Source organism: Panicum hallii, chromosome 3, assembly GCF_002211085.1.
Source record: "Panicum hallii strain FIL2 chromosome 3, PHallii_v3.1, whole genome shotgun sequence".
Classification (NCBI taxonomy): Eukaryota; Viridiplantae; Streptophyta; class Magnoliopsida; order Poales; family Poaceae; genus Panicum; species Panicum hallii.
In genome coordinates, this window is record NC_038044.1 from 11,666,765 (window position 1) to 11,681,636 (window position 14,872).

A 14,872-nucleotide genomic window follows, 5' to 3' on the forward strand; every position below is an offset into this window, starting at 1 on the left:
CCTTTTTTGTCCTGGAGCTGCCAGCTCATCCTCCACGCATTCATCTATCTGTGGATGGATAAATGTTGCCGGCGTTATTTTCCGTTTGCGGATATATATTTTTTTAAAAAAACATATAATAGACACAAAGGTTCTCATCGCGGGAGTCTTTGAAACTCATGACGAGTTTGTACTGCCGGGCGCCGGCGGTCATGTGCAGTAAAGGCGTGGTTTTGTCGAATGGTCTGATCGCGAGCTGCAACGTAACGCAACGCAACGCAGGTGATGGATAAGAACGTGTGAGAAGGGGGAAGAAACCCATCCACGTTGGACAGACAGCGACATACAGGAGAAACGGTTTCCTCTTCCCTCCAAATGATTGCACGTCCTGCTTGTCAGTGGGAGAACTCTGGCTGACAGATGTGGCCGGCTAGGCATCACACAATATGGCGAGCGAGCTGCCCACAGCCACGTCAGCTTCATAAGAGGGGAATAAGGCCCTTTAGTCCCTGTTGGCTAAAATTTAGCCCCGTCATATCAAAATGTTAATAAAATCTGTTTATAAAATTCTATGTATAGATAGGTGCTAATTTACAAGATAAATTTAATAAGTCCAATTAGTCTATGATTTGTTATATTGATACTACAGTGTATTAATATACTTATTAGATTCGTCTCGTGAATTAGCCTAGAAATTCAATAATAAATTTTATAATTAGATTCTATTTAATACTTCTGACGTGATATGATTAAAGTTTAGTCATCCGAACACCCCTAATATTTTTCTAACATTTTCATGCTCCTCGTGGAGGGTAGAACGCTGAAGGCCCTGATGAACGAGTCGCGTGCGGGTGTTCGCATGCTGGAAAGGCCAAGGAACATGCTGCATGTGCAGATCATGCCACCCAGATTTTCTGTTCCCGAAGCTTGATGATTGGGATGCGTTGATCGCCGGAGATCTTTCGGTTTGGTCGCAACGGCCCCTCGCGGTTCGCGCGATCGCGCTCCTCCACCGACGCAGCACCCCCGGCCCGGCGCCGGCCTCGAGCGTAGCAGGCGCCGTATCTGTTTCACTGGCAGTGGGGCCGCTTTCCCCTGGACCCACGTGTCAGTGTAGAGAAGACCCGTCCATCTCCACGACCTCGCCGCGCTCCTCGCCCGAGCTCACCAGCAAGAGCAGGGACGGTGATCAGCCGCTGGGGCGGCCACAGGTCTTTTCGGTTCTTTGCGCCTGCTTGCTGTTAGTTTGACAGGTTATGCCAGCGGAAACTCTTACCCAACAGAAGGATTCCAAATCAGACAGGCCTCGAAGAGACTTTCTTGAGATTGATCAGTCAGTGCCAGAGCACTCATGTTTACATATAACTTTGACAATGCACTCTTGATCGATCTTATACAACACCGAAGGCAGGAGAGCAATTTGATAAGAGTCACTGCCCCAGCATTTACATGTATTTTCACAGCATTGCACAAGAATGTACAAACTGTCGTATGAACAGAAAGAATTCGTGGCCTTCACCTAGTAGTATTTGTGCTGGAAGGAATACCCAAAATTTCCAGGTGCACGAATCAACCGTTGCTTTCCACGAGAAAAACTCGAAGAATCATTGGATGATTGCATCTGCTCACTGTGTGTAAACCTTAGCGAAACGACCATTGGATCTCCTCTAGAGTTCTGCCCTTTGTCTCTGGCACCCAAAGGACGACGAACACCAGAGTGAATGCGCTCACAATCATGTAGGAGAGGAAAGTGCCTGTTGAATTTGCAGGGGGGGGGAAAGGCAACCTGCATCAGATATCATGGTTCATAATCCTATTCCTAGGAAAGAGAGAAGCATAAAATAAAACTTGAACCTCCAACGCTCCAGGTGAGCATCAAATTTGCTGTCATTGTTATAGCAAAGGATGTCAGCCAGGCTGCCAGTGTCGCAAAGCTTCCTCCAAGACTCTTGATGCTAACAGGGAGGATCTGAACACATACAAAGTTTGAGTTGTCTTCAGAGAACTTACATCACGTCCCTAAGTTGTAAAACTAACGTATTTGCTCCAAACGTTATGGTTATGCAGAAAAAACAAACTGCCTTGCAGTAGAATGACAAAACTGGGGCTAGGTATTTTACAAGCAGAGATAACTCAGACCATATTATCTATGTGACTAAGTACTGTACCTCAGACATCATAAGCCATGGAATGGCACCCATACCGAAGGAGAAGGCAATGACCAAAGCCTGAACATATATAGTGTCTGATTTAAAATTTGGCGTCGATTCCACATTGGATGCAATTTTTCAGAAGAAATATAACTGAGACATACCACGAGAGCGACCAAGGAGATCATACTTAAGATGTAGTATGTGTTTGAATCATGTGAAATGTTATCCTGAAAAGAAAAACACAGTAGACTGAGATGAGGCACCCTGTAATGATATTGCGTATCAAAATCTGCTTACACGAACTATTGTGTTCTGATTAAGATCCTAGAGTAAAGAAACCTGAACATACCTTGAGAAAAGATACAACAGAAACAGCAAGAAGGCATAGAGTCATGCCGGAAGTAGAAATCTGTCATTTGAAGGCAGAGTTAAGTCACAGTTGCACAAAACATGCAAACTAATGATTGCACAGGGAAGAGAAAGTTACAATAAGAAGGATGCGCCGTCCAGCTCTGTCTAACAACCATGTTGTAACTCCTGTGGCAAGAACCTGACAAAATGCTGTGAGCAGCTTAAATAAATCAGGATAAACTGAATCAAGTCATCCACTTATCGTAGCTACACACCTGGATAGCTCCGAGCGAACAGGTGGCCAAGTCGCTGTTTGTAACCCCTGAAGATTTGGGTGTTAAATTTGGACAAAATAGACTATGTTAACATGTTATACATAAAGGCAAAGGATCCTAAACTATTAATACATAGGGCTGTCAGATGTCAAATAAACTTCTTTTGAGCACTATTGTAAAAAATACAGTGAAATGCTCGTGGCCTGGAAGCTCGGGAAGGAACATTGGCTTTGGTTCAGGTGGGAACCAGGAAGCTTGTTGGTTGCAGTTCCCACACCAGGAGTAATGTCTGTCGCTTAGATGGCATCCTGACCATTTAGATGGCAACCTGACTATTCTTTGGTCGTTCTAGTTTCATAAGCATAAGCCTGTAATTTGTTTCATGTAATGGTGAGCGACTCACGGCAGCTCGTGCTATATTGATTCTTGACCTATTCATTCCTTATTAATGAAAAAGATAGGTATTCTGACAGTACAGGTAGGCCTAACTATAGTTTATTCTTCCTTTTCGAGAAGTTGGCCTGCAGCTAGAAATTGGCCTGTATATTCCCGATAATTTAAAAAAGAAGAAGACATTTTATCATCTTTCATAATGTAGGAAAAAAGTTAAGTTTATGGCTACCATGTTATTCTTACATCTAAAAAGCATATAACCAAACAAACAACGATATTAATAGTTTGCTCCACGTTATTGGTTATCAGCAAGCATTATATCCTACAGTTCCAGTTATATTTGCATGGTGTCCAAATTGTGGTGCCTAAGACTTATTATAACAACTACTAAGAACAAAAAAAGTACAGCCAAGATAAAAAACCACACAACTTACCTGCAGCTTTAAAGATGTTACTTGCATAAAACAGTATACCGTTGATTCCACTTAAATTTTGCAGTACAAGTAGGCCAATCCCTAGCTGCCAAGGTGACCAATAATCACATTACAAACTGTAGTTAATGGTTTTGGCATGAATTAAGCCAATAAAGTTAAGGAAATTACAATTAGGGGCGTGCGGTATTTCTTTTGGTTTAACTCTTGAAAACTGATTGTAGTCCTTTTGCTCGCTGATGTCACTGCCCTCTGCAATATGCGCATCAAAACTAAAGATGATTCTGGTGTCCAATCTAAAGAAAATATTGACATTTAAACTGTAAATAGTTCATAGATTGCATTTAATCAGTCCAGAGGAAAAGTATAAAGTGCTAGCCTTTATATCATTCACTTCTGCAGTGATGTCAGTTTCAAACCCCCTCAGCACTTGTAGGGAAGTCTCACAATCTTCCATCAAATTCATCTTTGCCTAGAGATAAGAGCAACAAACAATGATCGCTAAGATTTCAGTTTGATGTAACATTCCATATCCAGTCTATGCATATACATACCAGCCATCTTGGAGATTCTGGAATGAAGAATAGGCCAGGAATCAACGCTGTGCACGGCAAGGCTCCTGCAAGGATGGTAGCCCAGACATTGAGATAAGAAATTATCTTGACTCCAGACACACATACTAGTCTGCACTTTTCATATTTAATGTGAAACTAGAATATCTGACTAGCACATTTCTACGATCATAGCCATGTTAGGAGAAAACATTGCAGTTACCGATCTTGTGAGCTTAAATATCAGAGGTTAAGTATAGAATGGAATCAACAAGAATTTAAATCAGTAATACATCAGTATTTAGAAACCTTACCCATCACTGCAAGAAGCCTCCATGGAACATACATGCCGAGCAAATAGGCCAACAATATACCAAGGGTCACAGACAACTGTAGGATGAACAATGGCACAATGAGTCCAACATAAAAAAAACAAGTATTGTATATCTCACAAAAAAAAAGATTCTTGTGATGAAGCATACCTGGTTCACGGATCCAAGAGCTCCTCTCATGTTCTGAGGAGATATCTCTGCTATGTATACTGGTACCTGGTATCACATAATTTACATACCAAGATTTAGTCATGTAACTAGTCCAAACATCTAAGGTTCTTTTAGCGACAAGTAAATTATACGTCGGTCATGGTTCACTTTATCTCCACAATATTGGAATCCCACTTGATCTTTTAGTCTCTTTCTTCCCCGAACACTTACAACTGCACTAGTGGCTGAGTTCTGAAATACAAATCTTCTTTGCAGGAAATAAGCAGGCAAGAAATCTTCTATTACAAACCGTATAGGATATAATGCCGACACCGAATCCTTCAAGCAATCTTCCCATATACAGAAATGAGGCGTCCTGTAAAGTAAAACAGACATTAACAGCCAGAAAAAGAAGCAGCAATGGGTGAAACTAAACTCAGGGCACATGCACTTGTTTCATACTTTTGCGAAGGAGATCGCAAGCCAACCGATGATATTCGGGATTGCTGCGATCATCAACGACTGCAAATGTTTAGCAAAACTGTCAGAATAATAGTAAATCTTTAGGGCAGTTAACTACTGAAATGTTGCCATACATTGGACAAGAGATCTAAGTATTGTACAAATTACACAACCACACATTTTCTCCCATACTAACTGCATGTTCAACACATAATAAAGTAGCAAAGAAAGCAAACGAACATGAAGAAATAATTTCAAATCCCAATTTAGTTAACTGTACCAAAAAAGTAACTCCACAGTCCCCAAGAATCAAATGGTTGAAAATAATTGACTTTTAATTTTCAAAATTCCACCTGTTCTTTTCTTTTTTTTCCTGAAAAAAGGCCCCACCTAAAAAGAAGTGATTTCTCTATCAGGGGAATGGATGGCTTTTCTTGTTGGTTAGTCTAAACGCAGCCTACTCACTGTCTACAAAAGAAGTGATGTTGACCCTCCTTCATCGTCAGCTTACAACTTACAAGAAACAAACTGATCATAAAATGGAAGGACAGCTAGTAACCGCCAAGAAAGGAATGTGCCGAATTTCTCACCCCTTTCCGGCCAATGTGCTCGGCCATCTGCCCGCTGGCAATCGCCCCTACCATGGCGCCGACGTTGGACAGCGAGCCGAACGCCGAGAACTGCAGCGCGCGATCCATATCGTCAGGCACGAGGAACCGCAGGACCCGGAAGGAAGCAAGCACAGTCGTCAGGTCAATACAGCTGGGACTCACCTCGGAGATGGAGAGCCTGAGGTCCCGGACCATGGCGTCCTGGGTGGGGGAGGAGAAGCCGCTGGTGAAGCCGAATTGGATGGGGCCGAGCGCGACGATGAGCGTGCAGAGGAAGGCGGAGACGTGGGACTCGCGCAGGACGGCCATGGAGGAAGCCCCGGGAGCGACGCTGGACTGCCGCGAGCTCATCCGGTACCAGCTGCCCGTGTTGACGACCAGCAGCGGCTTCCGCATCCCGCCGTCGTGGTCGCTGCCGCTCTCCTCCCCGGTGCCGCCTCCGCCCCTGTTGCTGGTGCTACCCATGCCGTCGCTCGCCAGGCTCTCCCCTCGCCGCGAGCTTGATTTTTCTTCCCCACCCGAAGACGGAAGAGGAACAGAGGACACGATCGACGCGAAGAGGAACCGTCGTCCCGTTGAAATGGGGAGAAGAGTCGGGGAGTGGGTTGTCTTGTCTGAAGCTCCGTTGGGGGCCCACCAGTTAGCCACCTAGATGAGATCGCCGAGTCTGAGCTGGACAGAAGAATCCTCTCCCGCTGGGAGTATTTACGTCAACATTTTGTTACTATTTTTTGCAGCCATTTTTGCATGTTGGTCCACAATTAAGCTTGTTCTTGCTGTTTTGTACCATGATCAAGGCAGAAGGCCTATATGTAAGACCAACAGATGATCAGATCGACGTGAAAATGAAATGGTCTTTTAAGATTTCGGTCTACCCAAACGAGACTACTAATACGCACTTTGTTCAGCGGATAAGAAAACAGAAAAATTGATGATATGACATGCTCGATGAGCCACTTCCCCCATCAAGATCTCGTGCTTCCAAAATGGGGGAGCATTGACCGACAGCTACGGCAGATCGACGCCGCATGCACTGGATTACAAAACTTCTGGTCCAGATTCATGTTAGAATACTAGATGCAGATGGCATATACGCACACGTAAGCACGTTGGTGCCAGCCCACGCGAGCTGTCGAACGCCGAGCTGCTCGTGCTCGGCCGGCCACGTACGTCACGCTCATATGGGGAGCATGAGCAGCTAGCTGCAGATCCGGCCTCGATCTGGTCGTCGTGCTCCAGCTCGGCGAAAGGCCATGTGGGGGTTGCTCGCGTCCTGCCATGGCCCAGGGGCCAGAGGAGTAGAGGACACGCATGTGCGGATCATGGCGGATCTCCCCCGTGTTGCCCTGATTTGATGGAGATGCGTCGCTCGCTGTCTCCGTGTTTGGTGGCCGATGTACGCCCCGCGATTGGCCCGTCGCGATCGCGCCGGCACCCCCGCATGATTACAAGATTGATGGGCTGTTTGTTCGAGGTGTTTCCATCAGCCGATTAATCAATAATCATCTCCCGGCCACTAGCTAATTTAAGCACCCGCGCGCTTCATGCGTGGTGCCCCTTGCTCACCCTCCGACTGATCTCGACGGCAACGCTATACGCAGCAATGGCGCCTCTGCTTACCCGTCCTTGCTGCAGAGTTGCAGGTAACGTTCGCCGCCGGCGCCGGGGAGCTGGTCCTTGGATTCCGCCATGGTGGTGGCGGAGGTCTCTCGGTGTTTTCGCTTACGTGGATCTCGCTTTTCTAAGAAGCGAGATAGTGTGATAACCTACAATAGAGAATTGGCTGTCTGAATAATCCAAATGTTTGACAATTCTAATTATTTTAAGTTGATTCTCTGAGGTAAGTGGTAAAATGTTTGAAGTGCCCTAATGCTAATGATATTTATTTTACTGAATACGAGCAGAAGTCAATAATTCTTATTTTTTTGTTTGAACCAATTTGAAGTGTTTAAAGTTGAAGAAAATAGTAAAACAGCTCAACACTTAGAATCAAGTGCACTGCAACTTTCAGGTTCAGAAATACTCAGATTTAGCACAATATAAACAGCAATGTTCAGAGCTCTTTTTGAACAAGCTAGAATTTGAATCAAATTAAGTGCATATAATGAAACTTGTAGAGGGATGTCCCATCTATAAGTTTGGTTTTGAACCGTTCCCAAGTCGATTCCGCTACACGGCAGCGCACCAGGGAAAATGGAGGGGATGACAGGCGGCGGTGCAGAGGAGAGGGGCACGAGAGGTGGCGCAGGGAGGGGGTGCAGGGAGAGGGGGAGAGGGGCGTCGGTGAGAAGAGCGTCGGGGAGACTGGCTGGCGAGGGCAGGCGAGGATAACGCCTCCGCTTACAAGGTACACCCTGTCGAGAAGGCATTCGAGAGAATCAGGCTTCATGTTGTACCGGCGATTCTCAGCTGAGTGGCTCGCCAAATAAGTGAAAATTAAACGAGACATTTAGGTGTGATTCTCCATTATTTTAGTTGAGAATCGGCTTATAAAATCCAAACAGATCTCTCTCGCTCTCTCTCCGCAAATGACGGTACACATGGCCATGAAACAAGCTATCGGGGTAGGATTTAGAGGGTGTTTGGTTACACGCAGTTTAGTTCTTGTTAAACAAGTGAATCTTCACATGCTAATTAGGAAGACTAAATACTAATTAGACAGATTAAATATAAGTAATTATAAAATTAATTATATAGACGAAGGTTGCGTGAGATAAATCTATTAAATATAATTAATTTATCATTAATATATATTTACTGTAGCACCATATTATCAAATCATGGTCTAATTAGCCTTAATATATTCATATCATAAATTAGTCTCCATCCGTACAATTAATTTTATAATTAATCTATATTTAATACTCCATTTAATACTACTAATTAGTAACTAATTTTTACAATTAATCTATGTTTAATACTCTATTTAATACTTCTAATTAGTAACTAATGTTCGATGTGATAGGAATAAAATTTTAGTCAATCAAACCAAACAAACACCCTGGAGCCTCAACTTGGGCCGGAGCGTGGGCCATTAAAAGACGGGCCCAGGATCTAAATATTGGCTGCCCAGGTTGAATCGCGATTATTCTCCGGGATCCAAATTTGAGTAGGCTGAAACTGGGTTGCGCCATTTATCGGCAAACCGAACTCGTGTGGGCCGTGCTCAGGCGGGCCAGCCCAACCATATTTGCCGTCTACACATTCCTTCCTTTATCCGGGCCGCATAGTTTTGTCCCAACGGTCCAAAGCTGTTGGCTGCTCCTTTGACCTTCCAGCTCCGGCAGTCCGGCGCCGCCGTACGTCGCAGAGACCTTGATGGGGCGGCCGGCGCGCTCCCGGTCTCCGGCTACTGTGCCCCCTCCGGCGGATAACGAACTTCGCTCCACCAGGATCTCATTCCGCTCCCGTAAGATCGTCAAGACACCACCGGCAAAACCCCTCGCAACGGCCGCCGTGGCACCACCGGCACCGGCGCCGGCGCCGGCGCCTCTACCTCCAGTGCTGCCGGCGCTTTCCTCTCCGGGAGAGATCGCGTCCGCGCTACGCCACCTCCAAGCTGCGGACCCCCTCCTCTCCGCGGTCATCGCCTCCACTGAGGCCCCCACCTTCGCCGCTTCCCCCTCCCTCCCCGCATTCCACTCCCTCGCACGCTCCATCCTCTACCAGCAGCTCGCGACCTCCGCCGCCGACGCCATCTATGCTCGCTTCCTCGCACTCCTCCCGTCTGCATCCGCTGCCGCGTCCGCCGCAGCCTCCGACGCGGTAACCCCTGCCGCGGTCCTTGCCCTCGCCACCGCCGACCTACGCACCATCGGCGTCTCCGGCCGCAAGGCCTCCTACCTCCACGACCTCGCGACCAGATTCGCAGCCGGGGAGCTCTATGATTCCGCCGTCGCCGCCATGGACGAATCTGCGCTCCTCGCCGAGCTCACCAAGGTGAAAGGCGTTGGCGAGTGGACAGTCCACATGTTCATGATCTTCTCGCTGCACCGCCCCGACGTGCTGCCGTGCGGCGACCTTGGCGTGCGTAAGGGCGTGCAGGAGCTGTACAAGTTGAAGGCGCTGCCCAAGCCAGAGGAGTTGGCGGCAATGTGCGAGCGGTGGAGGCCATACCGGTCGGTCGGCGCGTGGTACATGTGGCGCCTCATGGAGAGCAAAAGCGCTGCGGCCAAGAAGAAGAAGGGTAATGCGAGCTCTTAGCTAGGTATGTAATGTCAATATGTCATGTATGTGATGATCTTATGTATTTGCTGTCCTGGGCTGTTAGATTTAGATGATTCTGGGGTAGACGGTGTCCCAGATTTGTGAATTGTTGTGACTCTGTCTGCCCTTGCAGAGCTGCAACTGGAGTCGATTGCTAACATGCTTGCAATTGTATTAGATATTGAAAATCGATGCTTCTATGCTTGTAAGCTTGTACCGATGAGCATAATAATTTGAGGGTTTCTATCCTGATTCTTGTTTAGAGAAACGGGGATTTTGTTGTTGGAAATGATACGGTATTTCTGCTTTCATATATGCCATTCCATATCATTATTTAGTCATGACTTGATTGTGGATCTTAGAACAGTAGGTGCAAAATAGTTGGAATAATGTTTCAGAACCAATCTGTGTTGCTGTCTTGATTCTACAGTTACACCATCTTGTTTCACTTTATGCACAGAGGATTCTTTAACAGTGACTGTTGGTGGACTCGAATGTACATGATTCTAGCATTTGGTTCTTTGCGTCGTTCTTGAGCACAATCTAGCGACCTCTCTTTTCGAGCCCGATGCTAAAAAACAGTGGTCAGCTAAAGCAAATTTTTGAGGCAACAGAATGCTACCAGGCACAACTTTTTTAATTAACATAAATACATGAGTTTGCATCTTCATAACTTAGTTTAAGGGGATAATGTATACAGGGGGTTTATGAATGTAAACTAGATCCTACGACAACAAGGAGACTTAACATTGCTCATAACCTACTACTATATACATATATACACAACGTTTCATCATTTTATTCTCCAACCAGAATTGGATTACTTTGCTTCCTTCTAGAACCTAAGTGGATCATAGATTCTTGGAACTTTTGTTTCAGCCCACTTGAGCTTCTGATGCTTCAACCTGAAAACAAAAGTAAACAAACACAACGTCAGTTCATCTAAATGCTGAACATTACTTCTAATTTGTAACCAAGTCTACTTGTACTGATTTAGCTGCTACTTCTATGGTTGTAGTAAGGCATTGCATCTGCAAAACCACCCTCGAAATAAAACAAAAGAAAAGGACAAGAAAGAAAGCAAAGAAACTAGCCAACTCAAAGCATGCTCAGGGGCGGACCCAGACCCGCACTGCTCAAAAGGTCAGGGGAGAAACTTTTTGGCAATAGGTTAAGTTATATGAGAACTGCATGTCGGCTTCATGCTGCATACACTAGGGAAGGAGGAGATTTTCTGATAGTACTAGGATTGGAGCCCACATGATTAGTGGGCATCAGAGGACAAAGACCAAGTAATTAGACCCAGATCCTTTTTCTGAATGCCAAAGGATGTCTGAAGTTTGGTGCGTAGAAAGTTGATGAGGTCAATCATGAATGAAAAGCTAATGAACATAAAATAATTAGATGCCCTCGAGTGTGTGAGTTCAAGTGTTTACCCATCGGTGATTGCTAATCAAAAAAAGTATGGTAGTAGCTATGCTTAGCTGCAGCCTGCTATTTGTGACAACTACTAACTAGCATGCTTAACGAAAAGCTTATCAATACAGAACAAAGCATCTTATGTTATTTGTTGCCAGTTTGCTTTGGAAGTGTCGTGGACTTTACCTTGGGTCCAGAATCCCTGTGTCTTGTACTTGGGGTACGCAACCCGCCCTGACTCAATCATCTTGACGTCGTCGACAAGATCTTCATAGTGGCAGCGCACCTCCTCAGCAGACTTGATGCCTCCCATGGCGCTGGACACCTTGTCCCACAGGTTGGGTGTGCCCTCACCATAGTAGGCGAGTGCCTCTTCAAACATCTTGTTCTCTTTCAGGCTCCACGTTGAGTTGGAATTGGGAGAGGAGCTCCGTGATCCAGACATATTTGGAGTATGCTTGGTAAGATATGAACCTGGGTTGGTGCTAAGGTTTACTGTATCTAGTGTCTAGACTGAAGTCTTTTGCTCTTCAGAAGCTCTTACGGTTTGGTTTCTCTTGTCACAAGGTCTGGTATTTATAGGCCCTGAGGTTGCCTGCTGCGTGTGTGAGCTGTAAGTTGTATGGAATCATGATTTTGAGTAAAGGTGGCTGAGGAGAATAAGGTTGGCTGGTTTCAGAGCCAAGGGACATGGAGAGTGTGTGATCTAAATTCAATGAGTAGAATGTCTATGTTTTTTTAACCTCTTAAGCTTTTTGTGTTGAGATGACTGGTGGTGCATGATGCAAGATACAGTATCAGAGGAATGATTATTCGTGTCTCAAGCTTACGACCATAGCACCTGTGAGTTCATCTGCTGTTAAAGTTAAATTACTTTTTTGCTAGCACTTCGTCACCCTTTCTAGCACATCAAGCTTGTGTCTGAACTTGCAGGTGTGTAAAGCTCACGAATAGCGGTCATTCTGCTTCGGAAGGGAAAAGCTCTAGGTTCTGGTCTGCCTGTGTGTTTCACACAACCGAGATAGAGCTGACCTGATCTATAGTCTGGACACCCCATTTCAGCAGACCTGATCATTGAGCCTACTGAGGAAATGTAACAGCTGTTCATCACAGGTCACTTCATGGCTGCACGCATGGAGTGCTTCTTGCTGCAAAATTAGGACTTGCGTGCCAACATGTCTCCTCACGTCCAAAGCATTAGCATGATATCATTGCTCCTTTTAAGACGTCAAAACAATTTAAATTCAAGCAAATAGCCATATACGCACTTCTGGATTCATGCATGAAAGATGAAAGGAGATGAAGCTTTCTCCAGATCAGTGATAAAGTAATGGCTCCTATATTTGGCTCAAGCTCTGATCAAACTTCTACTTTCCAGGTGGCAAAGCAGACAAGAGAGAGGGCAGCTATCGTATCTAGCAGCTGCTTTATATGCTTCGTATCCAGCAGCAGCTGCAGAGACCACAAGAGAGAAAGGGATGGTGCTGGGGATGCTTTGGCTTATTTTCCAACTAAGTTACATGCTGGCCCTGCTCTGTAAGTAGTAACTGCTTAATCCCTTAGTGACTAGACTGACGTATTGATTTGCCTCTCCTTAAGTGGCCGGTCCACATGTCCTATGAGTTGGCCGAGCAATTTTGCAGTCTTGTGCTTTGTCTTCTTCACCAAGGAGATTGTCTGTAAAGGTTTTAAACTTTTGCATGGCCAGTGAATGGAAATCTGAAGCCTAGCCTTTTGTGTACCTGAAACGGCTCGATCTGGGCTGCATTCATGCCCCGTGCAGGATGCAAGATTGGAAGAATATGTGCCAAAGCGAGGAATGCTGAGCCCCTTTCGGACTGAGAATATGTTTCACTTGTTGCCAGGGCCTTGGAAGAGAGAATTGGATATGTTCTCTAGGGTCCATGGCTCCATGCTAAATGCTAAAACATCAGTAATATTTGTTAGGTCATGCCTGATGCTTACTACCCTTATAGCTTGTTGCATGTTAAAACCCACATCAGTAAATATTTATTAGGTCATGCCTGATGCTTGCAAGATGCTGGCCTTGCAGAATGGAGGCCCACATTGTCTTTACTGTCTGAAATACGAGACTGGATGCTGAGAACACAGAGCTCGTAAAATGTGCGTATCAGCCAATAGGCTGCGTGGCTGTGCCTGTAAGATGCTCTGAAGAAGGACGTGCTTCCTGAAAAGTCAGAACTGCAAAGGTGCGCAAACCAAAACTATGATTGAATGCTTCCACGCTTCAGAGTGCCTAGATTCTTGCATCTACTTCGTAGCCTATTATTTAGATTGTCAAGTGGCATATCAGTTTGATGCATCTGATCAGAGTGATCTCCCAACATGTTCCTAACATCCTCCTAATCCATGGTTCAGAAAAGAACACGCTCAAAATGCTGTACTTGGAACAAGAACATGCAGGTCTTGCAATATGATTTATAGCTCACTGGAGGATGTGGGCTAAGAACATCCATTCTTGTTCACCGTGTATCTCTTCGCAATCTCAGCCATCTGGTGTACAATCCATAGAACATATTCTAAAGGAGATAAGCAGACGGTGAGCGCTCCTGGGGACCAAAGGAATATATCTGTGGGTATATGTAACTTTTCATCTCCAATGATCCTGGAGAGGGAATTGACTACATTCCAACCTTGTTCCCAGCTTGTTCGTGCGTGCAAGAAGATTTGATTTGCTGCCACTTGACCTGTCCACAGGCTACCATTTATTTATTCTGATGAACCAGCGTGGAAGGCTTGCATCCATCGGATGCGCTGGAGCAGCAAGTTGCGGTCTTGATTCTTGCGGCAGGGATCCAGCCATCAGGAGATCGCTCCCTTGGAATCATATCTTCACAAAGCCATCGGAAAGATGCAGGATTCCATTGATATTTTGAACCATACGGGCAAGGCTTTCAGGGAGATGCTGGGCAGTGAAATAGAAGGCTTCTTCCATGCACTCTACGAGCGTTTCTGAAAATTTAAGGGTATTGTTGGAATGTACACCTGCACATATGGGCTGTTACGACGTATCGATTGGGACAAGATACTTCAAATCTTGAATCTGTATTTGCATGCTGTCCTGTAAAATTGGAGATTCTGGATCGAGTATACTGTGTTATTTTCAAATGAAAAGGGGGAATTGTGTTGAAACGAGAAGAATATTGGTTTTCAAAAGAAGAATATATTATCCCGTAGCTTTTTGTGTAAAGAGATGTTTTGATTGGTTCCTGCAATTCTTCTGACGTTGAAGTTTCAGAGCACGCACCGGCAGTGAGCTATACGGTCAACTTGTGTGTTATTTAAATAAATCAATGGTTAAGCATTGCGCAGCTCTGATGACTTTTGCTGTGAGCCATCGCTCAGTGCTTATATTCTGCGAGACCTGAGCCATCATTAGTCGGTATCTGGCCAGCTGCTTGATCCTCTCACCAAGTAGCCGGGATTCTGTGGCCGCCTCGGCATCAGCCGGATTCCAAATCTTCAAAACACAAAGCTTGGATCCGATTCTGCTCTGATCGACAACTTGAGGAATGGGAATCCACGGTGGTCACTGCCC

At 45.4% G+C, this 14,872-nt stretch overlaps 4 protein-coding genes across 4 annotated transcripts; 2 read left to right on the plus strand and 2 right to left on the minus strand.

Moving 5' to 3' along the window:
• Nucleotides 1–1,265: 1,265 nt before the first annotated feature.
• LOC112886047 (sugar transporter ERD6-like 4) lies at nt 1,266–6,279 on the minus strand. Its single transcript, XM_025951797.1, has 17 exons — nt 5,851–6,279; nt 5,668–5,757; nt 5,078–5,137; nt 4,926–4,991; nt 4,616–4,681; nt 4,448–4,523; nt 4,137–4,201; nt 3,962–4,054; nt 3,754–3,834; nt 3,586–3,670; nt 2,759–2,805; nt 2,620–2,682; nt 2,482–2,541; nt 2,294–2,359; nt 2,148–2,207; nt 1,834–1,948; nt 1,266–1,733 (listed from the first exon to the last, which is right to left on the minus strand). Exons 1-17 carry the CDS (start codon nt 6,151–6,153, stop codon nt 1,621–1,623), a joined length of 1,509 nt encoding a protein of 502 aa, XP_025807582.1. The 5' UTR covers nt 6,154–6,279; the 3' UTR covers nt 1,266–1,620.
• A 2,665-nt stretch (nt 6,280–8,944) lies between these two features.
• LOC112887074 (probable DNA-3-methyladenine glycosylase 2) lies at nt 8,945–10,143 on the plus strand. The gene has a single exon (XM_025953155.1). The coding sequence runs from the start codon at nt 9,007–9,009 to the stop codon at nt 9,889–9,891; it is 885 nt and encodes a 294-aa protein (XP_025808940.1). The 5' UTR covers nt 8,945–9,006; the 3' UTR covers nt 9,892–10,143.
• Nucleotides 10,144–10,510: 367 nt separating this feature from the next.
• LOC112886642 (protein RADIALIS-like 3) lies at nt 10,511–11,880 on the minus strand. The gene is made up of 2 exons (XM_025952599.1): nt 11,500–11,880; nt 10,511–10,799 (listed from the first exon to the last, which is right to left on the minus strand). The coding sequence occupies exons 1-2, from the start codon at nt 11,756–11,758 to the stop codon at nt 10,795–10,797; spliced, it is 264 nt and encodes an 87-aa protein (XP_025808384.1). The 5' UTR covers nt 11,759–11,880; the 3' UTR covers nt 10,511–10,794.
• A 1,383-nt stretch (nt 11,881–13,263) lies between these two features.
• Nucleotides 13,264–14,442, plus strand: LOC112885206. Its single transcript, XM_025950860.1, is given in 4 exon segments — nt 13,264–13,315; nt 13,419–13,459; nt 13,462–13,527; nt 14,056–14,442. Coding segments are annotated over 4 exon segments (306 nt in total). The 3' UTR covers nt 14,203–14,442.
• Nucleotides 14,443–14,872: the final 430 nt, after the last annotated feature.